The sequence below is a fragment of the Lonchura striata genome, chromosome 6 (assembly GCF_050655825.1).
Source record: "Lonchura striata isolate lonStrDom1 chromosome 6, ASM5065582v1, whole genome shotgun sequence".
In the NCBI taxonomy this organism is placed as follows: Eukaryota; Metazoa; Chordata; class Aves; order Passeriformes; family Estrildidae; genus Lonchura; species Lonchura striata.
In genome coordinates, this window is record NC_140708.1 from 31,391,060 (window position 1) to 31,417,244 (window position 26,185).

General features: G+C 38.1%; 1 protein-coding gene across 11 annotated transcripts in view; it reads left to right on the top strand.

Moving 5' to 3' along the window:
* RBM20 (RNA binding motif protein 20) overlaps window positions 1-26,185 on the top strand; it is a 128,185-nt gene that overhangs the window by 51,027 nt on the left and 50,973 nt on the right. The window contains exon 1 of one of the 11 annotated variants that reach the window (XM_085582785.1): window positions 4,490-24,654. The exons of the other annotated variants lie outside the window; for them this stretch is intronic. Within the exon in view, the coding sequence (XP_085438911.1) occupies window positions 24,626-24,654 (29 nt within the window). The 5' untranslated portion in view covers window positions 4,490-24,625. Of the gene's footprint in view, window positions 1-4,489; window positions 24,655-26,185 lie in introns of those variants that run through there. 11 annotated transcript variants of the gene reach the window in all.

Sequence of the window (26,185 nt, forward strand, 5' to 3'; positions counted from 1 at the left end):
GTGACTCCTAGGACTAGATGAGTAGATAGAAAAGTTAAGTACCTGTTAAGTACAGTACCGTTGTCTTTATCGGTGGATTGTCCGCGGCTTCTGGTTAGAGATCTGTGGAGTTGCCGAATGAAAGTGTCAGTGTTTTTTAGTGTCATTCACCCGTTTTGCAACTGTCAAAAAAGGGAAAAAAGCTTAGAAGGTAAAAAAAAAAAAAAAAAAAAAAAAAAGGCAGAAAAAATTAACTGTGGTATGAGCTGCTTTGGTCCCAGCCAGGTCCTCTCCACCTCTGCAGTTGGAGAACTGGGATTATTTCTTTAAACCATCTATCTTGAAGGATTTAAACAGCCAAAATATGCTGCTTGACTAGTAGAAATGGCTTAACATCTGCAACACATTGATGTTTTTAATGTTAAAATTTGTCATGGTGACTTTTAAAATTTTCCAAACCCCAGCTTTCAGGCTCTTCATGTATCAAACAGGTAATGCAAGTCAGCAGAGTATCAGAACCATGCTGAATGTAACAGATTCCTTCAGTGGTATTTTGTTGTCCTTCACTTGGAGTTTGCTTTCTGAAGCAATGACCTGTGTGTTTTTATTTAAGCTGGAGTGAAAGCTAGAAAGAATACTCTTTAATCAGATCTTACTGCTGGTCTTCAATATGGTTTGAGTAAAACGTTTCCCAGTAAACGGAATGGCAAAGAAAACTCATAATCTTGTCGCTGTTGCAGCGTTGTGTGACTGAAAATTGGAGTTGTTAAACTGCAGCAAAACTTTTCAGTACTGGCAGTGACCTGCTGTGTACAGCACTGGGAGCAAACCTGTGAAGGAGTTTAGGCTGCAAATTACTCATTTGCACAATATATGAAATAACACATTGATGTGACATACATGAAATTTGTTTATCTCAATACTCTAAAGCCATTGTTAAAGTACACTTTAAAAAATCCAAATGGAATTGTATTCTGTAGGAATAATTAGTTCTGGAACAATTCTTTGCACATGTACTTAAAAAGTGCCTTTTTACTCAGTGCATATATGTTATAGGCATATAATAAGCAAATCATGCTGTTTTAGAACTCCAATAAATGACCATATTATCCAATAAGTTATACCAATAAATATATCCTGTCTTATTACCCTCAAAGAGCAGGAATCAATATGAACCTTTCCGTTTCAGGAGCATGAAAATACAGGTTTTTATTCCTTTTATTATCTTCATCATATCTCTCAGTGAGATTATACCAAAAATTAGTATTTTAGAGACTCCTGTTCAATTCTCTTAGAATTTTAGTTCTATGCAAAGTTTCCAAAATCAGTTGGTTTGAGGTTTTCTGTATATTATGACTCATTAGTCCCCCTGGAGCTTGAAAATTTCTATTTTTGAATTAACAACTCTTTTTCTGAATCTTTGCTTCAGGAAACCTCCTAGGGAATCCTCTGCATGCTCTCTGGAATCTAAGTAAACAGGTGTTAATATCCAGTATTAAGATTTGTTAAAGAACCAGCAAAAGGAATAAATGCTGTATTTCTCAATAAAATGGCAAAAGAAAAAATGGGAATGTTGTGCAAGAAAATGATCTGATTGCATTCAGTTAGTGATTTCAGATACTCCTTTATGAGTAGATGGCATGAGACAATTTAAAGCCCAAGCCAAATTAATTCTCATCAACAGATCTTCAATCCTAGAGATGTTATTTACAAAAATTCATTCACTTGTAATTTTGGGCTTGAGAGAAAAACAAAACGCACCTTCAAACGAACCAACTGTCAAACCTGTGGAGATGTTGGTAACTTTGATCACTCTCATTGGGAATTGCCCCCTAAAGCAATTAGCAATTTCTTTCCTTCATAACACAACTGGGACAGAGAAACCCCGTTTTCTTTAGTGGGAGGCTTGGACGCCCTCCATTCAACTGGGAACAAAGAGTTGCCTGTCAGGGTCCAGGGAGCCCCCACATCTGCTCTTTAAACAGGATGTGGGGAAGGGTAAAATCCTCTCCATTTGTGACGCTAACATGGCTTTGAGAACACCTGGAATTACTGGACCCAGCATTTGAAGCTTATCTCTGGAGTTGATTTCTGATAGACTAAATCCCTTCAGAGGCCAGGTTTCTGTGTTGTGTGGGAGATTGGAGTTTGGGCAGATTTTCCACTGAAGGTACTGAACATTAAAATCTGAACCCAGCCCTCCCTTGAAAAACTGTAAAATAATTTAAACAAATCACTTCTAGATTTAATTAAAAAAAAACCTCAAAACAAATTATAAAACAAAATAATAAACAAACAAACAAAATCTTTGAGTAGAGTAGGTTTTACTGCATTTCATTGTCGACTCAGAATTTTGTAAGCAAAAACAAATTTATGGCTTTTTTTTTTTTTTTCCCTTTCTGGTTTAGTCAATTTAATTTGTGTGAATATTCAATGAAGCAGAGAACATTAAACACATAATCAGGTTATTTTAGGAAGTTCTTTCTATGCTTGAAAGAGTGCTAAAAAATACCTGTGCATTTTCAGTAAAGCATGAAAGTGTTTCCCCTGATCAACGCGCAGTGAAAATGGCCCAAGGACGTCATATTAGCAGTCAGCTTTTAGAGGAATGTATTTCAGCAGTTTCTGAGATAAATTACTAGTAAATAAAAGAAATAAATATTTTGGTAGACAATTTGTATTTATATATTTCTTCATCATCTATCTCTGTTTCCAACAAAATATACTGTCAGAGAATGCTGTAAAAATTTACATAAGTAGTGCTGTTTACTTCTGTTAAGTCTGGGTTTGTTTTTTGTGTATCATGTCAAAAATATATGTTGGGTATGGATTATTTTCTTTGTTTCATTTGCAATGGGGAAACCATAAATAGGCTACCATGGCCTCTTAACTCTGCTAGATTTGAGGAATAGTTGTTACAAAACTTGTCTGGAAACTTATAAAAACTCTACTTTCTATTTCAAGGATTTTTTTTAATCAGTAGCCTGCCTGCATATTAGGTAGTAATATAAAATGAATTTTAATATAAAAACAAAGAATTTGCTTCAGAATACATGTTGCAGTAAATTTTACAAAACAGTTGTAATAAAAAAAATGTGGTTACAGTCATCTTTATTTTTGGAATTTTAAAGTTTGTGGAAAGCTCTGAAAGTCAAGGGTTTGACAGCCATAATTGAAATTATGTCTTATTGAAACTAGTAGATAAGTATGTTAATGAATGCTTTTTGTATTCATTCTTCATCATGTATGATAGCATATAATCTTAAAAGTATATCAACTTGTTTGTGATGTTTTTAGTATTGGAAAAACCTGGCAATGAAGGGGGTGATGCAGTATTTGTTGAGGGACAATTAAGTGTGTTTATTCTTGTTGTTTGGCAAATCCCAAAAGTTAAGAATGCTTATGGGTATTTCAATAATTTGAGTTTTTGCTAGTTTTCTTGAGACTTCTACAAATCTCAGTGATGTGCTCAGAGTATCAAAATTTGTTTGTATTCAGCTTTGGTGACTAAGAATGAATGTTCAGTTTCATCTGTTGTATAATTGTCATCTTAAAAAGTCTTTAAGAAGCCACAAATTACAAAAGAGTTAATATCTTAGATGGGGTTTATTACCTCCTTCTTAGTGAAGAAGTCTGCAAAATACTGAAACTATAGCACTGGACATATCATAAATTCAAATAATGATAAGATTGAATGATTAGTTTTAAATCTAAAAATAAAGAATATTTTACATGTAAAAAGTTAGGTGCTGGAAGGAAAATCCTGGTGACAGCAGTGGTGTTAATCTGGCTGGTTCACAGTTTGCCTTCACTCTTTCTTCTGACAGTTTTAATGCCGTGTAATCCTTCATAATCTAAAACTAGCTATGCACTTCCTTTTACTATGAAATAAAATATCACCTAGAGATAAAAAGAAAAGAAAGAGTAACAGTTAAAAACAAAACCCCCAATGAAAATAACAGATGTTTTTTCTAATTACTGGGGAGAAAGTACCATAGTTGCTATAACTTTTAGAATAATTTTCCATTACTATGCTGCTGGCAATCTCTTCAACATTTAAGAAGTATGTTTTTCTGAATTGCTGTTCTGAGATGATTGAGTTGCACATACAGCTAGAAGCTGCTATGCTGTTGGCTTGTTGGAATCAAGCACAATGAAAATAATACTAGGTGTTGGCTGTCATAGTAGGAAAATCTTATTTAAAACATCTCATTCTTTGTGAATGCTGTAATAGGAATTTTTCTTATGTTAGAAACTTGTTTTTAAAAAATAGTAGTACTTAGCTTGAATTGATGTTTTCAGTCAAGTATTTTCAAACTTTTTTTTTTGCAAATTTTAAGTGTATTTCTAAGAAGGACAGTATAAGGAAAGTATAGCAAATATGAAGGACCATTGATAGTAGTAAGGGAAAAATAATATGTGAGAGTAGTTAAAATATTACATAATTTCTGTTTCTCAGGAGTTAATATATGCATGTCAATACTGGCAGTGACATTTTCTTGAAATCCTTACCGAGCTCATAAAATTCTGTGCTGTCCAGAGTGTACAGGGAACAAGTGCAAAAACATTTTGATGTTATAGTTAAGTGTCAGTGTATTACAAAGATTGAATAATATAAGCTTTTTGTGTCAGAAAATTCTTTGATGTGTTTGGCATTAGACTTTTGTGGGTGATATATATAAAATAGATAATTACATAAATATTTTTAATTACTACTAGTCCATGTTATAATAGAGAAGTCAACTAATGGTTATACCTAACTATTACAGTGGGTTTAAGGTTGCATTTTAAAATTTTAAAGGATATAAATTTCTTTTTCTCTACATGTGTTTAACTGTCTTGAAGAGAGATTAGTTTTTGTTCAGTTGTATAACTGTATTTTTCTTTATTGAGCCATTTCTCGTCTTCTACCTTTGTTTGCCGAACAAAAAATATCAGTGTGTTACCCGCACACTTGAAAACAAAATGGAAATAAAGAGCAGTCGTGCATATTATGGCTTCCCTGTCTAAAACACACATATAATGCAGTCTCTTCTTTCTTTTTCTTCGAGTTTAGGAGGCTTGAAACTAACTGGCTTTTTTTAAAAATAAAGTTCATATTAGATTTCTTTCAATTTTTATATCCAAACCAATTATCAGTGCTTTCTTTTCAAGTACTTTTAAGGAACATGCAAAATAAAAATACCTGGCAATTATTTTGTAACTCCTGTAAGATCTGTAAAAAGTAATGGCTGGAATATAGGGCAGATGAAATTACAGACATCGCAGTAATCTACCATGATACTACAAAAATTAATTAAAAATGTAATAACTAAGTAAAAGCATGCGGATGTTATGTTTCCCACGATCTCGAGGGCGGGAGCAGCCTGTCGCTGGAGGACAGGAGGGGCAGTTGCAGTAGCGCTGCGGAGTTGCCCACCTGCCGGAGCCTTGGGCACCGCTCGCCCCTCGCCCCTGGCTCTGCCCGCACGGCGGGACCGGCCGGCGTCCCGCGGCCACCGCGGAGCCTGAGCTGCCACCTCGGTACCGCTGCGCTCCCTGTGCCCTTCCCCTGCCACATCTGACCGCAGCGGGGGCCTCCACCTCAAAGACTTTGTTAAGGATTAGAGGGCTTTAGCAGGAGTTCTGTGGTTTCATTGCCCCGAGCGTTGGAAAATGCTGTTGCAGCTTACGCGGGTAGAGGTTACAATCCGTTTTGAAAAATGAGCTACTACAGGTCCCCATTACACTGTGGATTAAATAATGTGAATTGAAGCACTGAAAAAAGATAAAATAAAGGTGGAGAGGACAAAGGGAAGGAATAACACCGACAAGTAAACTGGGCACACAGATTACTTCTGGAAGTACTTGGGTTTCCTTGACACAAGAGTAAATATTTTAATAATTATTTCCAGTATGTATTTGGCTTGTGACAAGTCTCTGCAATATCTTGCATCCTTTTAAATTTACATATTAATTAAAAATGGAACATACCATTCCCATGTGAATTAACTGAGATACTCTCTGAGTGCAGTTTAAAAGATCAGTACTATAATTTAAGCCATAGAAAACACAGGTGCAGAGAACATAAGTAAGATTGCACATGTTTTGGCCATTCCATATCATGAACTGTTTAATTATCCTGCTTTGCTTGTAATTGAATATAGCCAAACCAGGCTTGTGTTTATGAACAGCAATGGGTGATATTTCTTACAAGCTTCCTTTATGAGACTGCCGTCTTAACTGACACTCTTGACCAAAAGTCATTTTATTGCCTTTAAGCCTGTCAAGATCAGTAGGTGATTCTTTTTTCGCAGCTTAATATCAGATGAGACTAGTGTGCACATGGAAATATTATTTGTGCTAAGATGTAAATGATTAATTTTATAGCAGAGAGTTAAGAAAGCTTGCAGCTTTTTCTTTTTAAATGGGCATGAAAAGCATTGATGTGCGTCATCAGTGTTAACAGTCATCTCTAAGGAAAAAGCACCTGCCAGGAAACTTCATGGGACAGGGAAATGCTGTCTGTGTTCACACCATGACTTTTAGTGTAAAGCCTGGTTGGAACTATGAGCTTGGATGTTTTTGTTGACATCTTCACAGCAAACTGTCCGATTTGTATTCCCAGTGAATAAACATCTGTATCACCAAGCCTGCCTGTTGTTCTCAGTAAACGGAGACTGCATTACTTTAACCTCTGGAAGAAGTCATTTCCATGGTCTGGGAGCTGCATGGGTTTACTTTATCCGGTCCTGGCTGTGTTGCTGTTGCTTGGTGCATCAGTTGGATGAGGGTGGTTGGGATGGCTGTATATTCCAGTAGTCTGAAGACCTCTGGATTTCAGCTTTATTTACAACTGGATTTATATGTGGCTTTTGGTGGCTTTCTCAAGCTCCTAAAATGGCCACATTTTGCTGTGAGTTTGCCTATCTGTTCATGTAGAAAGTGTTGGACGGAAAGGAAGTATGAAAGAGGGGTGAAACCCCACTGACCTCTGAAGTCAGTTCAGAATTGCAGTCAACGTGTTTATTAGTAATTAGGAATGACACTTCAGATATAACCATACCCCAAAACAGACTTGCCATCACAAAGAAGAAAAGAAAATATCACTTTTGTTGAAGTTTACTACATGGAAGCAACATATAGGCTTTTATACATGTTTTTCAGTTTGGAGAGGGGCTAGGTTTTTTCAGGCCAGTGTTAGGCTGGAGAGAGGTTTTCAAGGATGTCGCTAAGGTGCTGGAAGAATTATTGTGACATTGTTGCAGTTAGTGGGTTTGTCATGTTGGGGCACTGGAGTGACATTGAGGCTGGTTGATCTTTTCCAGAAACCTCTGAACTCTGAGAATAAGTTTAGAGGTGATTATAGTACACTGTATCATTTACATAACTTATCTATCAGTAACACTTCCCATATTGTCAAGTGTGTGTGTTTATATATATGCCTGCTGAAAGGATTGGGTTCAAAGGATAAACTCTGACAGTGATGTGGACTCTATTTGACCTTGTCAAAAGGTAAGTACCTCCTCTTTGGTTGTACTGCTTTTCATAAAAGTAAAACCAAATGTCTGCATGAGTCATTTCTTCTTCCCCTACACCGTCTGTGCAGGACTTGTAAGAAAAAGGAGCAAGTCTGATTATAATCCTTAAACTTTTGATGATAATCTATTTTAGTTTTTGTTTACATGCATTTTATATTGTTAAAGACTTGACTCAAGTTTAGGATAAAGGACTGAAATAACAGGTATTTGGGTCACTGTTGATTGTCAGCAATGTCTGTAAGTGTGGCTTTTCACCAGTTTTCATGCTATATTAATCACAAAGTTTGAGAGCAGTGGTGGGACCTGTCTCCTTGCCATCAGCCCTCAGCCTGTGTGCCGGATGTGTCAGCACAATGCCACTGGCAGATGGAGGAGTTGCAGTAAATATGCACAGTTATGGTTTAAGTGAAAAAGCTGTGGGAAAGGAAATACATTAATCCACTGCGGCTGTTTTTGCTTTTATGTAAGCCTCTGTAATAAATTGTGAGTTTTTCCTGGACTTAGCCTTTAAATTTCTAGATTCCTTTCTTGATTGGAGGACGGAGTAGAATAAAAATGTAACTGTAGCATTAAAAACCTCCCAAAAACCAGAAGCAACTGAAAATTAATTAGGTTGTGCAGGTGAAAAGAAGTCCTCTTCTATGGGGCCATTTTCTTGAACACCCTTCAGGAAATCTTGGTGTAGCAGATCATAAAATGCACTCTTGCATACAGGTGCATTGTTTGTTTAGGTAGTGTTGTGGAAGTGATGTTTAGGAAGTGCTTTAAAGGCAGAAAAGATCACATGCCTGAATCTGGGAAGAGATAAACTTGATGGACCATTGAGTACAAACTAGATATTTGAAAATATACTAAATGTTTGGTCTTTTGACTCACTGGGGTTTTGATACTTCCTTCCTACATAATCAGGAATGTCACCGAAAGAGTGTATCTGATTCTCTTTCTTTGATATTTGCAGTTTTAGTAATATTTAGCATATAATTGCTCAGGCCAAAAAGGAGAGGACATTGAAAATTTTACAAAACTTCTTTTTTTAAAATTCAAAAGTATTAATATAGTTCTGTGTTTCAGACACTTAATTTTTGTTTTTATTCTTATGTCATCATCTTGTTATTTTTTCAGTCACTACAATTTTTATATCCTGAAAGGACCTGGTATGCTAAGAAGGAAATTTCACGTGCCATAGAAATTTGGAGGAAAATAGCTTTTCTGTCCTATTTCCCCTTCTCCACTTGTAAATCACCTTTGAGGTACATGAAATCTTTATTCCTTGCTTTTACATTGGCCTCTGCCCAGTGTGGCAGCAGTGCAGGATACCATGGTGGTTGTTCCAGTGCAGGGTCTCCAGTGTCTCCATAGGGTTCTGAGGGAGGGTTTAGGCTCCTGCTCTCTGCAGATGCCACAGCTGCTCTTGTGGCATGTGGCATGTGGCATGACTAGTTTGCCTGTTTGATGTTGGTGTGGGTGTTGCTGCAAGGGCTGGTGACAAGTGGCTGTGCACGGAGGACATGGGTAGCAGGAGCTTAAGCTTTCTCTGCAGAAATGCTGCTAACATGGAATAAAATGCCTGCTCAAAAAGGGATAGGAGCAGCGGAGGTCGGCACTGATCCAAGCTTAATGTATCTGCAAGCTGTGCCAGTTGCTTTTGGTACTTGTTGGGATGGATGAAGCTGTGGGCAGAGCTCTGTGTTGTTACATCTCAACCCATTTCTTGTGCTCAAGCCAGTTTATTTTAAGCTATCTTGAAATATCTCTATGCTGCACCATAGTGGGTAATGTATGCAAAGTCATGCATCTCAGTGCTATCAGTTGCAAATTACTCTCCTGTCACATGGAAACCTTACAAGGAAAAAAAGATAAATAGATGTAAATAGTGTAAGACTCAAGTTAAACTGTTGCTGACTTTTAAATATTGTTCACTTGCTTTCCAGAAACTTTTGTGGAAGCTGGAAATTCTCTAGGTAAAGGTGGCACCTAAGGACACTGTTGAATTAAGCCATGGCTTATGTATGTTCTGTTGTGTCAGTAATTTCATATCCTCCTAAGAGCTTGTTGATCTTCTCACAAGGGTTTGATGTGAACAATGTCAGGGTAGAAGCTGATGTAAAATATGTATTACACAGCCAAGTCATGCACAGTGAAATGGGTAAACCCACATGCATGTGGCCTGTGGGTGCCTCCTCACTGGTTAAATGTTATTTTTGTCAGGTCTCTAGTGGTACTTATGTACATGATCAGTTTTGTTCACCTGCTTGTGGCTTTTCACTGAAAGCACATTGAAAAAATGCAAATATTACCTAAATAAAAGGTTACCCTAAAGATCAGGAAAACTGCATCAGAGATAATTAAAAAAAAGTAAAAAAGTTATTGACGTACACTGTGAGCAGAATAACTTCAACCCTCAAAGCAGCTTTTGTCCTTAGGAAAAAATCCTTTCCAGAGGAAAATTTTTTATTGGCCAGTGCTAGCTATGATGCAGATGGGGCACCTAATTCCCTTGTGAAGGAGACATTGTAGCCATGTAAAAAGGAGAAGATGCAGATGTTTTCCTTGTTCAGATCCTCTCCTCAGTTAATGCCATACTATGCACCATGTGTGCACCGTGCCATGTGGATCCTGCAATTCTAAGAAAGGCTTTCTTTCAACATACACTGCAGCATTCCGGAGCTCTGACGACACAGATCCCCATCACAACCTTTCTCCTTCATGCGTCTTTCCTAGTGCTTGACCCGTGCCAGATACATAAGTATCTTAGGAATTAAGTTCTTCAGACTAATTTCCCTTGCTGCTTGTTTTCCCATGCCAGGCGTCTTCCTTTTCCTGCATGAGTTACATTTATTTGTAGTTAGATAAGAGGTATAATTTCTTGTTCACAACCACAGGATAGCAATCTGTAGTTTCATCAATGTTTGCACAACTTTCTGCCACCTTTGCGTTTTGAGATACAAAATGCGAATCTCTTTTACCTCACAAGCTGACAGATTGCTTTTCTTCTTAAGTGTTTAATTGTTCTGTGACTTGTCAAAGTTAAATATCCCAGATGTTTCCATCCTACCAGATAAGGGGAGAAGTTTTCTTGACCTCAAGAAAACAGACTGAACAACAGTCTGATGTTTTGTTCAGGCAGTAAACTGTGGTTCCAGCCTCTTGTCTGAGTGACTTGTAATCTGTGCCCCTAATGGAAATATCCAGTGGCATATGTAGAGACTAAGAGGAAGGATTATACTATGTTACTGAGTCTATTTCAGCATCAAGGAAATTAACTCCTCAGCTGGGGGAAAGAATTCCTCAGTCTGTTGTATTTTAGAAATAACCTTCTATTTAATTACTTAAAAGCATTTTTAAAGTGCCTTTTGTTGCATCAGAGGACGATGTTGTCTTTTTGATAAATGTCCCTATGCAGACTACACAGGCCATGATATTCTTCTTACCCCATTTTGATAATCTGAAAATCTTCTGTGCTGGAGCATCTCCAGGGCAGTAACATAGGAACATCAGATAAATTCTGTGCTTTGTTCCCTGCAAGTTTGCCAGCAAGTTATACAATAAGATTGTGTGAGAAAAGGATGTTGCACCAAATCTTAATGGGATGTCTTCCCTAGGAATGGGAAAATTAGAAATATATTAATGGCAGTACATAAAGGTATTGATGACTAGAAGAAACAGGACTGACTCTTGACATAATTAAGTTATCTAAGAAAGAAATCTTACACAATCTTCAGAAAGAGTATTGTAAGGCCACTGCTTAATCACTGTACGTTATATCAGAGCCCTAGGTCTGCTGCACTTGCTGCACTGAGCTGGAGAGCCCCATTCTCCTGGGTTTGTAGCAGCTTTTCTTGGGCTGTCCTGAAATTTGGGGTCTCATTTCATAATGGGATAAACCTTCTGAATTTGGGGATCATATGCTGTTTTGTTTCCCAAAATACATAGTTCCTCTACCATAGTTTTAATTCATGTTTTACTGCTTTTTAATATATGAACATGTGGGAGTAGTACTATTTTTCTGATCCTATCCCAAAAGCAGTAGGAGCTGTGAACATTCACCTGCATAGCATTGAACTCCCTTTATCTTTTGCTGAGCAAAACAGAAAGCTTGAAAATTAGTTTGGGGGGACAAGAGAGGCAGGGATCTGATGTGCAGGAGATAGATTACCCTACACATGCGAATGTCACACTGCCAAAAGGGCTTTTAATCTCTCAGACATCATGAGAGTCTGAGATGTACATTGGCTAGTGGAACATAATCTTTAAACAGTTTCAGTTTCTTACTGTTACTTATCTTGGTGTATTTTAGCATGTTCATCAGAGGGCTGGGAGGCTTTCAGCCTTCTCCTGAAGAACTGATTATTGCTGACAAATGCGATGGAAGCTTTGTTCATCAGTAAGTGAATATTCATCATAATGAATGACATTAACTATGCTGATTGAATAGTAGTGGCAATCAGTAAGTTCTAACAAAATTAGCACAAAGTGCCCTATTTTTTCTCTTGATGACTCAGATCTCTGAAAACCTGTTAGAACTCAATCTCTTTCTAAAGAATTTCCCTGATTGTTTATGAAGGCATACCTTAAGGCATCAGCGACATCTTGTCCTTGTTCACTTCCTCTCTGCTCTATTAGTCTTCAGAAGCTCTCCAGAGCCCCAGACATGGCTCTTCAGGGGGTCGTTCAAGTGTGCTGGAATGCAAAGTGACCTTTGCTATTAACCAATGCTATGGAGATCAGTGGAAATGCAGCAGAATATCCCAGTGGTAAATCTGGAATTCTTAATTTCAGTTGTGTGTATTTTTCTAAATCACTTGTGCAACCAGGCTGAAGTTTGGGCTTTATGTGGCTCAGCAGTGTAGGCTGATTCAAGAATTATGAACAAGTGTTACTTTTCAAAGTCTTCTGCAGTTCAAGCTGCATTGTCAGGAATATGAATTGGGAAGATATTTAACGGCAACAATAAGCAATTGAATGAAACAGCCTAAAGTTTAATTCACTTCAAAGGTTCTTGTAACAAATTTGACATCTCACACAAAAGCTTCATAGCACAAAAGTATGTGACAGTGATGCATAATGAAACATAATTGCACAATCCAAAGTGTTTGCCAAGGAGCAGAGAACTATAATCTTCAGAGAAGAGAGAGATAATAAATTGTTAGTCTATTTATTGTTCTAGCTACTACTATGAGTAAACATCAGATTATTTTGAGAAGTACATATGTATGTGAATATTTGTAATAAATAATTTCTCCCACGTTCCATTCCAGGGCAAGATTATTATAATGTGCTGACTTTGGCACAGAATGTGAAATCATTTAGAAGATAAAGTCAGTGCAGAATGTTTCAGTTTGCTTGTTAAAGCATTGTTCCTCCATGGAAAAATGCATCAGTATTGTGTGATCTTAACTACTGGGCTGCTTCTTGCAAGCCTTTAAGATATAAGATTTCTGACTGGTTATATTTTAATTCTCAAATAAACCAAGTAGGAGTTTCTTCTTTGAGAGAGGTGCTGGTCTGAATCTGTTGCTGCATTGCATCTGAGGTCTTTGAGTCGCTTTGGCCGTTTCCTTAGGAGGCTGAGTTGGAGGAGCTCTTCACAGAGCTTCTTTGCTTAGAGAGTGGATTCCAGGTGACACTGTGCCCCTGGTTTAGACACAGGATGATCTATGCATTATTTTTCATTAATTGATTATAAAGAGGAGAAAAAATAGGAATCCATTTTGATTTCAAAAGCGCTATTCTGTTCATTAGGCTTATAAAAAAAGTACTGAACTTGTTTTTGTTTCTTGTGGTAAGAATTCACAGAGAAATGTTACATTGTTCCCAATCTAGGCAATCAAAAATCCAAATTATAAGCATCATGTGACTTTATTTGTTGACCACCAGTTTTATCTGTTGACTGTAGAGGAAACCAGGCGTGATTACAAATCTAAGCTTATCATATTTCTATTGCAGTAGGTAAATATAATAATGGCAGTATTCCCAGGGAGAACTCCTTGATTTGAAAAGCCATTAATTCATTGTTCCATCCTTTGTAGTATTAGAGGGCTGAACTGTAGAACAGGTTTTCTGGGCTGAGATGCAGTGACTGTTCAATAGAGCAGAAAGGAGCCACCATAGAGCAACAGAGTCCTCATCCTGTAGATCACCGTCTTTGACCAAATTCTTGTATTTGCCCAAACCTGATCAATTAAGATCTTGTTGCGCTTTGCAACTTCCTTCAGCCTGCTACCCTGAGCAGTCAGCAAGGGAGGGGTGGCCAGGAGACTCTTTTAGGAACATCTTCATGAATTTGCCATAAGGACATAGAGTGACAATGGCAGACAACAGGAAGCTAATACAAACATGATAGGTAATAAAGGCAGTAGAGATAACTGACAATACTGTGCAAAGTAAGTGGCTTTAAATTTAATATCTGAATATTTCACAGGGACTTATAATAACCTGCAAGGTTAATTTGAGATGAAATAATACTGAAAGTGATAAAATGTGAAGTGGTGGATATACAGTAACATACGCAGGTCTGAGTTCTCAAATTCTTCCCACTATCTTCTGCAGATGGGCATGTTTTGCTTTCCAGATCATTTGTCTGATGTTTCTCAGAGGTTTCCTGAGGGATTTTGGCCCTTCATGTTCAATTGGGGCTTCCCTTTTGATCTGAGCACTAAGAAAAGCTTGTAAGTCTGAGGGCAGCAAGTCCCCTGGATGTTTCCAGAGGCACAAGGTTGGAAAGACAAACTTGAGAGACACTGCAAAGGTCACCACTGCAGTGTCCATTCAAGAGCTTTATGGCTGATAGAGGAGAGTTAAATGTATTTGCCTCTTGGAGGGTAGTACCCAGTTGTCACTGATCATAAATAATCTAAAGTGCAGGTGGTCTTTGGTATCAACAAATGCAGGCTTTATGACCTATGTTCGAGCTAGTAAACACTTCAGTGCATCTCTGTGCTAGTTGGGCTAAAAATAGCCCCTAACCAGTGAAATCTACTTTAAGGATTTCTGTGTTTAAATAATATTTCTCTTTTACTATCTGCACTGCGAGAGAGAATGAGTAAGAGGCTGTGATCAAAATAAGTAAAATCTTTGTGGAAAATAAGAAAAATTTAGGAGAGGAGTGATTACAGCAGCCAAGTGTGAAGGCTGAAGGCTAACACTATAAAGCTGTGTTTAGATTTGTGTCTTAAAATTATGACAGTGCTAGAAGTAAGGAAGCAATATCTTTGCAACATCTGTAAAATCTCAGTCAGCAAGACTGCCATTTGTTTGAAATTGTTTTTCTGTGTTTAGATTAATCTTATTCTGCAGGATAGTTACTTTTATATGGTTATGATTGCAGTTAATGATTAGAAATCAGGACTTCTGCATCCAGTTATGAATTGTAACTGCAAAACAGAGACATGCAAAAAATCTTAGAATAGTCAACCAGTGCACCCTTCCTGGCACATTTCTAAAATTTGCTGTTATTTAACCTTTGCATTGTTTCAAACAGTAGCTACTTAAGCTTCAGTGAGCAATGAACCTCTCTGCAGTAGAGCACTATTTATTTAACTTGTGGAAGGTTTACTGAAGTAATGTGTGTACAACTCCTGCTAGTTAAGCATGTATGTTATCTGTTAAGATTTATTTAAGAACATGCCACTGCCATGGTCCTGCTTTGGATGGGTTTGCTCAATTCCTGTCTTCCTTCTCCTTGCTCACCTGTAAAAAGTACATTGCACTCAATAGCCAACAATCCAAAACAGCAAACCATCATTAATCAGAAGTCCTAAAGCACATAGGAGTTCTTGAATAGAGAAAAGATTTTGCAGATTGAAATACCAAAAGCTAATTATGGGGAGGCAAGACCAGCAATAGAAGTCTTTAATATAATAAATACAGATTGAAGTGATTTCTCTAGTTCTTACAGTGTTGCAAGATGGGGGGCGAAGCTGAACAGCAAGAATTGATTCTGTATACTTTTGCATAGTACATACCAAAACCTCTACATTTTGGGGTGCTTGCCAGGCAGTAAGATATGATGAAATATTTTGCCTGGAATTTGTAGCACTGGAAAGTGCTATCCCCATGCAAGCAGGGATGTTACTGGAAGGGGTGGGATTCACTTGCATAATTTTTCAATATCTTGAGGCTGTTGCTTATTCACTGGTGGGAGTGGGAAGGAAGAAGGAAAGTTACTAAAGACCAGCATGGAGAAGTGCTAAGAATATTTCCAATGAGGTTTTTTTAGTTTTTGGTTTGTTGTTGGTTTGGGTTTTTTTTTTTTTTTTTGCTTTATTATGAATTAAGATTTATCAAATTGTTTGGCCTGACAGGTAGGTCTGTCTACTCACACTTATTCTGAAAACTGTGTAGCTGCTAAATTGACATTTTATTCATTCCATTGCCCAGCAGAAGTGAATCTATGCTATCCCTTTTAATTAATGGCATGGGATACTAGTAGTTTTGGACAAGTGTGGTCCAGTGTCCTGTGGATCTCAGTAATCTATGCCTACCTTCATCCAGGGAGCTAAGTAATTCTTTTATAAAAGCAGAAAAAGCAAAAAGTTTGTATAGAGTTAATTTAAGTCAGATATGATTCACAATGCCTTTTTCTGGAAGCACGTGTGCACATCTGCTCCAAGAATGACCTGTAAGACAGGTTGTAGTAATAAAATTATTCTTGTGTTTTTGTCTTTGCAGAGTCTGGCTCTAGGTATTAAATCACTTGCAAATGTGTTTAAAATAACTCAAAGGGAAGAAGGGAGGTAGAGTGTTTCTGTTGTAAGGTTATCTACAGAGAATTTTTTATAAGGGTTACTCATACTAAATTGTAGCACATAGAATATTTTCTCTTTATATAACTCTGAATGGGGAAATGGAAAGAGAGAAAAAGGTTCCTTACATACATTCTTGGATTTATGATTTTCAGTATACTGAGTTATGTTCTGTGCTATGCTCTGCATCTTGTAACAATCACCCACTGCCCTTCATGTAGCAATGTGCAGCCCAGTTCTGCCAGACCTGTTTTGACTTCTGGGAAGCAAAAACCAGTTTGCACATCCACATGTAAATGTTACAAATTGCACAGGAGCAAATGAATCCCTTTTTGCCTCTGTTTCTGTGAAAGGTTTGATGTTCAAGTTTATTTATAACCTGCAGTCTTTGCCAAGTGTATGATGTAATTTCCTAACTTGTGGCCTCATGACTACTTGCTGATGTTATTCCATTTCAGAAATAGCATGAATGAAATACAAACTTTGTACACCTAAAAGAAATCTTGTCTTGTCTGCTTCTCCCACCTGTTGTGTCTCTGTATCTATAGAAGATGCTGCTGCAATTTTGCTGGCTTCAGAGATCATGTGTTGAACTGCTGCTCCAAGGACAGTTCCTGTATAGATCATTCTGTGAGAAATAAAGAATACCTTTTCTTTAGAAATATATATGTTGTAGCTTCAAGGTTCAAATACATCCGAGACACTGGTGCATATGGTTTCATCCATTTACGTATGCATTTAAGTAGGTGCAATAGCCTCCCATTTATTCAGTTGAAGGGCTTACGCAATTTTAAATCCACTGCCCTTGTAAAAACAGTAATTTTATGGTTTGTAGCTGTGTGGCGTGTGCACAGTAGGCTAAGCTGATTGGTAACACCAAGGTTTCCCGTGAAGCGGGTGGGATTGACAGCCACAGCTTGATGATGAAGACAGATGGAAATCTGCTGTGTCTGCAGGCTGTCATGCCCAGCAGGTTTAAGGCTGCAGCTATGTGAACACCAGTCACACAGTGAAGGCAAGGCCCCAAACCCCTGGTCCCTGGAACTGGTGGGATATGGAGGAATGAAGGCAGTTTTCCCTAAATGCCTGTTGTTGTTAAGCTTCTTGGCTTGCTGCTTTGGAGAGCTAATGCTGATATTATGACAAGCCATGATTAGTGCAGCCATCCCATGGAGGTGAGGAGTTAAGCTAGGTATATTCCTCATGCTTTCCCCCAGGAAGGTCTAAGCAGCATCCACCTCACTTGTGTTGTTGATGCATCTGCTAAGTATGTGTCAGGTAGAACTGCTGTCACTTGACATTGCTTGTGTGGAATGACTGTTCCCTGCCTCAGTCAGCTGGGCTGGGGCAGGTGATGGCCAGGGTTAGTCAGTGGCTGGATTTGGTCTTGTATCGTGCTTGTCTCTCCTGAGGTGCTGAGATCTAAGTGCCAGTTTTAATCGCTATGAAGAAGTTCTCCCTTACTTCTCTGTGTCTTTTATGACAGACAACTAGAAGTGGTGCATTTTTTTCAACCAAATCTGGAAAAAATTTTGTTTCATGCCCATCATTCATCTGCAAGAACATTTAGAAAAATATGTTGTTCTCATTTTCCTTTTCATTTCACTTTTTTTTTTTCCTTTTCATTAGTTTTAAATCCAAGTGTGTACCGTGGAAATAGGAGATATGTGTTTAATTCCTTTATATTATGTCTTATTTTTTTTATTATTCATGCAGATGTAGTTACTAAGTATGAGAGAGTGTAATACAATTGTTACCTTTACAAAATAATATCCATGTTTTGGTAGCTGGCTTTAGTCTATCCATCATAATTTAATTTTAGGTTTGCAGTTTGGACTTTCTTAGCTTTTTACTCTTACCTGTACAAGATGTCTTTAGATGTAGTTAAGAAAAACAGTCCTGGTTTTCATTTTTGTTCAGAGCTAAAGCCCAAAGATAATTGTCAGGAGAAAGGAAGAAAAGTATACAGCACCTTATGAGCTGTTTTCTTATAAACCAATAGAACTTACCCTAATAGCAGAGCCCAAGCACAGCTCTGGTCTGTGTTCCAGGGAGCTGCAGAGCTCTCTGCATGCAGCAGCCTGTACCTCACAAACTGGAAGGCAAAGCATGTCTGACATTCCAAGAAGTAGATATAAAGGCATTGAATTAACATTTAATTTACTGCATTGGGTTTGTTACTGCTAAGTCAAATGTACAAACTGAGCTCAGCTTGCAGTGAACAGATCGATCCTCTAATACAAAATATATGTGCTCACATAGCTCTGATGGGCTGTGGGAGACCAGCAGAAGGGAACTGATATTTTCAGTGATTTTAAGAAATGTGTATTACTAAACCCTCAGGGAACTATTTGTGTGATGAGGGTCATAAAACTCAGGGGATACTTCAGTGACTGAACCAGTGCCAGGTCAGGCTGAACAGCAGCTCTGAGCACTCGATTCAATTCTTGCAAAAGATCTCAGCAGCCCCAGTGGAAGCAGGTTTACAGAGCTCTGTCATTGTGTTTTCTGGTCCCTGCCTTGCTGTATGGTACCTGCTCACTTCTCATACTTTCAAAGGCCCTGGTAGTGCATGTGTGTAGTGCAATGCAGTTTGCTGGGGGTGTACTCTGTGAATTCCCTCTCTGCTCATGTGCTCATCCACACTCTTAGAAAGAATGAGCACCAAAAAACCAAAACAAAACAACAAAAAATAATCAAGCTGGATGTTATAGTATTAAAGAATGGATGAGTAACTCATATCCACTGAGTTTTGACTGCTTAAGGATTAATTTGATAATCAATGTCTGGAAAAGAATCCATTAAATAAAGCCAGAGACCAATAGGAACTAGTCTGTTGTATGGCAGTATGTGGGAGGAGAGGGAAAGCAGATATGGAATATTTAAAAATGGGCCATTCAATGTGCCAGAGATCTGATGCTGCCAATAATAACTCACTTAGCATTGCTAAAAACAGATAATAATCTTTTAATGCAAAAAACACAGCACACAAAACCAGCTGAACCTATTTCAGACGTCATGAAGAGGGATGCAGATGAATTGATCAAGGGAGTGAGATTTAGTGGTTGCCTAGGGACCAGTGAGCCTGACCTACTTCTCAAAGAATAGGTTTGGATGGTTAACATGCTGATGTGGCATTTCAGAAATGCTGAATTTCATCACTCTGGGGAAAAATATTCTGAGCAAACTTGATTGAGAAGAAAAAAAAAGAGAAGTGAATAAATTAATTTGAGATTTTGTAAAGAAACCTTGCAGAATATTTACTTCATATTTCCCACTCAATAACAGAAAAATCAACAGGGACATTCTCTCTGGGAAGTATAAAATAAAATCTATGGCTGATGGAAAAATTTAGATGTTTCAGGACACTAGAAAGGACTGAGACCCAGTACCAGATAAAGACTGTAAAGGAGCTAGAATTGTTGCAAAAAAAGCAGAACTGTTTGAGAAATATCTTGCTTTCCAATAAATACTTCATTTCTCTTTGGAAAAGAGTAAGATAACTTGTTGTATCGAATCAGAAGGATGCAGTACACTGAAGTCAATATTTAGTGAGAATATGGTAATGTTTTTCCTAGTAGAGCTACACTAAAAATCAACCCATCTGGCTACCTGCACCAAAGAATCTGATGAGCTGGATCCAGAAGTTCCCATACATTTTTGCCCTGGGAATTTAATTTAAAAATCATGGAATGTGGCAATAAATTCAAGCTGAGGAAGAAGAGATAAGCATTGGAAAATGATGACTGGAATGGTCTGTGTAGCTCTAGTGTAGTTACAAGCTGAGACAAGCAAGGAAGAATATTACAGGAATTTTTTAAGGTGAATACAATTGATGAAGAGGGTAGAAGTATAATTGTTTCTGTCAGTGTAATCTTCTGTTAAAAGGAGTTAGCTTTTTCCCCCCCGCAAGATTTTTAGTTTTGTTAGATAAAGTTTTGTATATAGATAATGAGATTTCATGTTTTCCATGTATTTTGCTTCATGTCTCCCAGACCTTTTATTTTTAGGAAGAACCACATTATCTGTAGAGGCACTTCTTACTGTATTAAAAGCCCCCAAACTTTGAAATGTCTGAGAACCATTGGCAATAGTGAATTTCCTTCAAATGGATATCTTTTCACAGAGACTTGGAAACAGTCTTTTCAGCAACATTTTGGAATAAACCTAGATTCTGTTCACTAGAAACATAAAAATTGCTGCAGTTTTGAATAACAATATTGTAACCTCAGTTTTGCAGCAACCTGGGCCCTTGTTAACACAATATGTTCTAAATCCAAATCCAAGGTAGTAAGTTCAGAAAAGGGTATTTGAGATAAAACTCCATTGCAATGGTAAGGGAAATTAGATCAAAACAGTAGTGTTTTGCAGAAAATCTTGCTTCCATGCACATGCATGTTACTGGGTTAACAAGGTGAAGCCTCCCAGGCTGTGGCATGCAGGGTAATGTGGGGTGAGCCAGTGGCATGACCAGATTTGAGCTTTGCAAACCTATGATTTTATGCAGTGTAATAAGAGAAGGAGTGGAAAAGGCAGATGAGGCAGTCAGGACTGAACCAAAATTTTCAAAAGGAGAAGACTGAAGAAGCAGTTTTTAGGTAAAGACAAGAACTCAAGTTGCATTTATCCAGTAGGGAGGCAATGAAAAGATTAAAAAGGGAGAAGTGGTGAAAAGTAAAATCTCTCATCATTCCCAACTGCTTTGCTCCCTCCTCCACTTTGATTTCTGGCTCATGAGCAAACATTTTTGCTAAATTCCTTTTTCTGTTCCTATTTGTGTCATGGAAATAATCTGATCACCACTAGTCAGCTGTGAGTACTGGCTTCTCACTCATACCACAGCACCATTTCCTTTTGTGTTGACAATACCTGTGCCAGAACTAAACCCACGGTAGGATGAGGATAACCCTGAGTTGTCTGTCTTGCTAAAGCAAACTGAGCACCATGTGAGGAATGCTGAGATATTTGATGGTTCAGGCATGCTGGTCTCCAAGCTCTCAGACAGGGGATAACTTGCAGGGGTTTGATGATACCATAAATAGGGTTGTCCACATGCTGGTGAGCAGCCTGTGATGGGCTGCGATAAAGGTCACAAGTCTGTGAGTGTCTGGATCCTGTGTGTTCACTGTGGCACTATCAGAGGATTGTCTGGAGTTCTCTCTCAGGCTGAAGATATTTAGGCTCTGTAGGGACATTGTCCACTGCAGAAATGGACATCCTGTAAATACTGCATATGACTCAGCTTTTTTGTGTTGTCTTTGATGTGGTGGAGCTCATAAATTACTGGACTGTGAAGAGATGTTTATCTAGCTCATTTGGTTCATACTGAAAGATTATCTTCTCCAAAGTAAGTGTGTACATATCACCACAAGGATCAGTGCTTTCTTTTCCTGAACACTTTATCCTATGGTGAGGGTGAAGCAAATGCTTCTTTGCAGTAAATGTGTAAATATAATTCCATACTAGACAGCTTAATTGATATGTAGTGTCTGGGGCTTAAACTGACCAAGAAATTCCAGTATTGCTTATACTGCAGACAGTATAAGCAACAGAAATGGATAATTGATTTATTCCACTGCCTTAAATCCATCAATAAATAACCCACTAAAAGTCAGACATGCTTCAGTGGCCAGGAAGAATTAGTGGTTAAGAAAAAAGTGACATGATTTAATTTTTTTAAAAATTATAGTGTACAGCTTTTTCTTCAGCAAGTTTTCAGCTCTAATCATGGATGATATGACAGTTTGAAGATACTATATTATCTTGGAGGAGGTTTTATAAAAATTTGACAAGGAAATCTTAAGTTTGTGGTCCTCTTAGTTGTCCAGTTCAGCATTTGAGAAGGGGGATGTTTGTACGCTGTGAAACATCAGATTACAATTGATAAGGTTCCTCTGTGCTTCACCTAAATCAAGTTACATTAAGCTGAATGAGAGTCTTGGGCTGATAATGCTTGGTGGTGTAGAGGATCCTGTGCCTTTGCTGAGGATGTAGATGTTGTGAGATAGTGTGAAGCCAGTGAGCTTTGCCCTGGGGCTGGGAGGTGAAGCATTTGCTGTTGATAAACCAAAGAGGTAAATTTTAATTCAGAGCTTTGAGACCTTTCATAGGTACAACCTCCATACTCTTGTTAGGCTTCATGAAAATATAGATATTTTTGCATACCCCACTAAATTGATAGTTTTAAAGCAGGTTCTTCCTCTTTCTTCTTCTAACAATGCTGTAAGCATCTAAAGGAATATTTCCTCTTAACTTTTTTTCCTGGGTTCAAGCAGTTTCAACTTGAGCAGATACTGCACTGCATCCAGCTCATCTGTATGGTGACTGCTTTCTCTTTCTGCAGTACATGGCTGCTGGGCATCCCTGATGGGGTCTTTTAAAAAGTAGAAAAGATCAAATGTGTGTACAGAGTACTTAAAAATTACAAGATAAATTAATCTACAACATTATTCTGTTGAAGAAAAGTTGTATTGTTGGTAAGCACTACCCACTCCCTGCAAGAAAGTCCCACGCTGGAACAGAGAGGGTACAAGGGCAGTATTGTTTGTGAGTCCTGGCATAAATCTCTGTCCTTGCTGCCCCAGCACACTGGAGCAATGCAGAGGCAATTGCTTTAGTGCAGCAGGCAAATTGCTTTGTGCAAGCAATTCAGCTGCTGCTCATGAGAACCAGAACTACAGGAGCTGTTTGACTGACTTTCATATAAATGAAGCGTGATCAGAAGACGTTTCTGGTGGAGTTTTGAGTCCCAAAGATTTCACACTTCTACACTGCCCTGTGCAGATGCCAGGGTACTGATCTTGAATGCTAGCCCAGAATTCCCAGAGAGTCAGTGTTCAAGTGCTGGATGCAAGCTAAGAGACTTCTACAGATGGTTGCAAGGTGGTTTTTTAAAACACTTTTGGGAACGTGAGAGTTGGCACCAAAATTATTTTGGAATGCAGTCCGTCAGAAAGATGTGATGTAAACCAGATTTCTGTGTGCTTTTACAAGTCAGTACAATATTAATCTGGTTGAATTAGTATCATCATTACTTTGTAAAGAGATATTGTTTCATGGCTTCTCACTGATTTTTATGGAAGTCTCTGAAACACAACAAAGCATAACAATATTTTTTGGAGATGAGCTGAATTTGCACACTGGAAGAGAACGCACTTAGAAGGCTGCCTTCCTCACTGGTGTGAATTTTACAGTTTCACTGGAAAAATGGCCATTTAACTGACTGTGAACTTGATCAAGATTCTTGTCTAGCAAATCTTCATTCATTTTGATGATGATCCAAGAACCAAGGCAGGGAACAGGAAATTCTCTACCAATTCATGTTCTGGGTAAAGCCCTCTATGAATACCATTTTTTGGCTCAATTTTTATGGCTGCATGTGTCCTATAAATTACTCAAACATATCTGTAGCTGTAAAATTATTTAGCAAATGTGCCTTTTGTGTACAGGGACATGGAGTGTTTTAGAACTTGAAATGGCATCTTTGGTAGAAGAGGTTAAATGATGAACATTAGAGAAGGGAGACTCAGAGTTTTGCAGAGGCTTAGCAGGAAGAAGATGCTCTTGTATAGCAGAAAATCTAAATCAAGATGTATTTCTGTGTCCCAAAGTGCCATCCAAATCACATGCTGCAGCTTGTCTCTTTCCGGTAACGCTGTTTGACATATTGTCAGCAGCACTGAGTATGTTTTTTTCCTTCCTCACTCTCTGTGTGTCAACACATTTACAGCTGTGATTAAGAATCTTCTGTTTAACATTTCATAAGTTTTTGGGTTACCTTACACTGAAATAAGCTAATCTTCAGCTGAGAACACTAAACTACGTGTACATGCCATTGCTTTTTCAAAATCAAAGAATTCTTGAGAATGAACCATGTGTGAAATAATAGAATCATGTGTGTGTACCTAGGGAAAAGGTTAGTGAGAAAGCTGAAGTTGTGTAGCTGAGTGGGAGTTTACTTCTACAGTATGTTGGAAAATGTCATAAATGTATTCACAAATTGTTAAAATTCTTGAGGGAGGCTGGAGGGTTTCTAACATGGCAAGTGAAGATTTACTGCCATCTACTGTGCAGCTGAACACTGATTATGCATAACAGATAAAACAAAAGGAATGAATTGGGTTAGTGCACATTTTTTGGAAGGGGGGTATGGGTTAGGGTTTAAGGTATTATCCCAAACAGACTGTGGGGTTTGAAGTTCTGGCTGAGCAAGGGTAGGGTGATGATGCAGAGCAGAATCCAGTGCATTAACTTTCAGACTGTGTGTGTGACCAAGTGGCCAGGCACAGCCCTGGGCTCTCCCACCCAGCATTACAGCTACAGATCCGAGGGGTTTCTTTAAAGATGGCCTTCAAGTGTTAGAAGAACCTGCAGCTGCTTCCAATGGATCTGACTTTTATTATCTTCATAAGGTAGGTACGTATTCCTAAAAACCCTACTGAAGATGATACCTCTTAACACATTTGTATGAAATGGACTCTTAACAAGAGATAGAGATTTTTTAAACTCCAGGTAGGGTGGTTAAATTCCTTAAAATTTCTGCATGTTTTGTTAAGGTAAAAGGCAAAATGCTGAGTGAGAAATAGTTGAAGTGTCTCAATGCTCTGGCAAGGAGGGGAAACCTAGTTAGTGGGTTCTTGTTAGTTACTGCCCTCCCACCTGTAATAAGGAGCTTTTGAGCTTCTCTCACAAATGTTTTGCCATGATATATGACTTTTTACTCCAGTGTGCATATCTGCTTAGTACAAAACTGAACGGGCTTCTGAGCTCTTGCATCCTGCAGCTGGGGCTTTAGGTCCCTTCATGTGGGTGAGGAATGCAGCCCTTCAGAATACTGAATTCCTGTGCCACTCTCAGGCCAGCTGTCTGCCTCCTTAAAACTGCTTCTGGCTCTGCCTGTCTCCTGTTCATGCGGGCTTCTTCCAAAATTTGGAAGATGCTGGTTAGGTGTCTGTGCTGGCTGCTGCATCCATACCAGTTTGGCAGTGGAGGGAAGCAGGTGGGAGTTTAGATGTGGGTGCTGCCATTGAGACTTTCCTTTCAGGATCATTATTGTGCTTCAGACTTTTACTAGACAAGTCTTTGTAAGCTAATAGAGAGATTAAATGGTCCTCCAGCATTACTGCATCTTTTCTTTACATCAGAACTGTGTATTTATTTTAAGAATTAATTAAGCCTACAATTAGAATTGCAATTTAAGGCAGTTCTAGGCAACGAGGAAGCTGTAGTGAACTAATAAAGAAACTGAGGCTGTTGTTAAATCCTTTTCTCTCCCAAGGAGAAAAGTCTTAGGCCTTCTTTTCATGTCTTCACCTATTTAGATTCAATGTTATTTGGGATAAAAACTTAAAACTGAGTTTACTATATAGAAGAAAGCATACATTTATATTCCTGCAGTGGAAGGAATAATTTAGGGAAATATTCAGAAGGCAGATTCTTCTACCTTTTGCTTCTCGCAAGATTGTAATTTTTTCTGAAAGATTCTTACATGTGGGCTTGCAAATGTGTTGTACCTTGGTGCTGTACCTTGTAGTGTTTTGGCAGTGTGGAGTTCTAATTTTCTGCTGTATAATTTTCTTCTACTGTATAGGATCAGTGGTGTTGTTCTTATTACAGCTGTGTACAACCCAGCTCTGTTGCATCTAGTTTTACATCCTTCACTGCAACAGTACAGTAAATTCTGATAATAATAATGCTAATTATATCAGGAAGGAAAACAAACAGGGTGGCATTAGTGAAAAGTCCTTTTTCACACTTCCAAGACATCATTACAAGGATCTGAAATTTCTTATTAAAATGTCTGAAAGAAATTGCATCTCCTGTCCCCCTTTCTGCTTGTATTATCTATTAATCATAATTTTTCTAGCAGTTTGCTACAATTAGGAAAGATTTCTAGAAGGATAAAATTGTCTGATCTGAGGCTGTTCCCTTCTTCCTACAGAG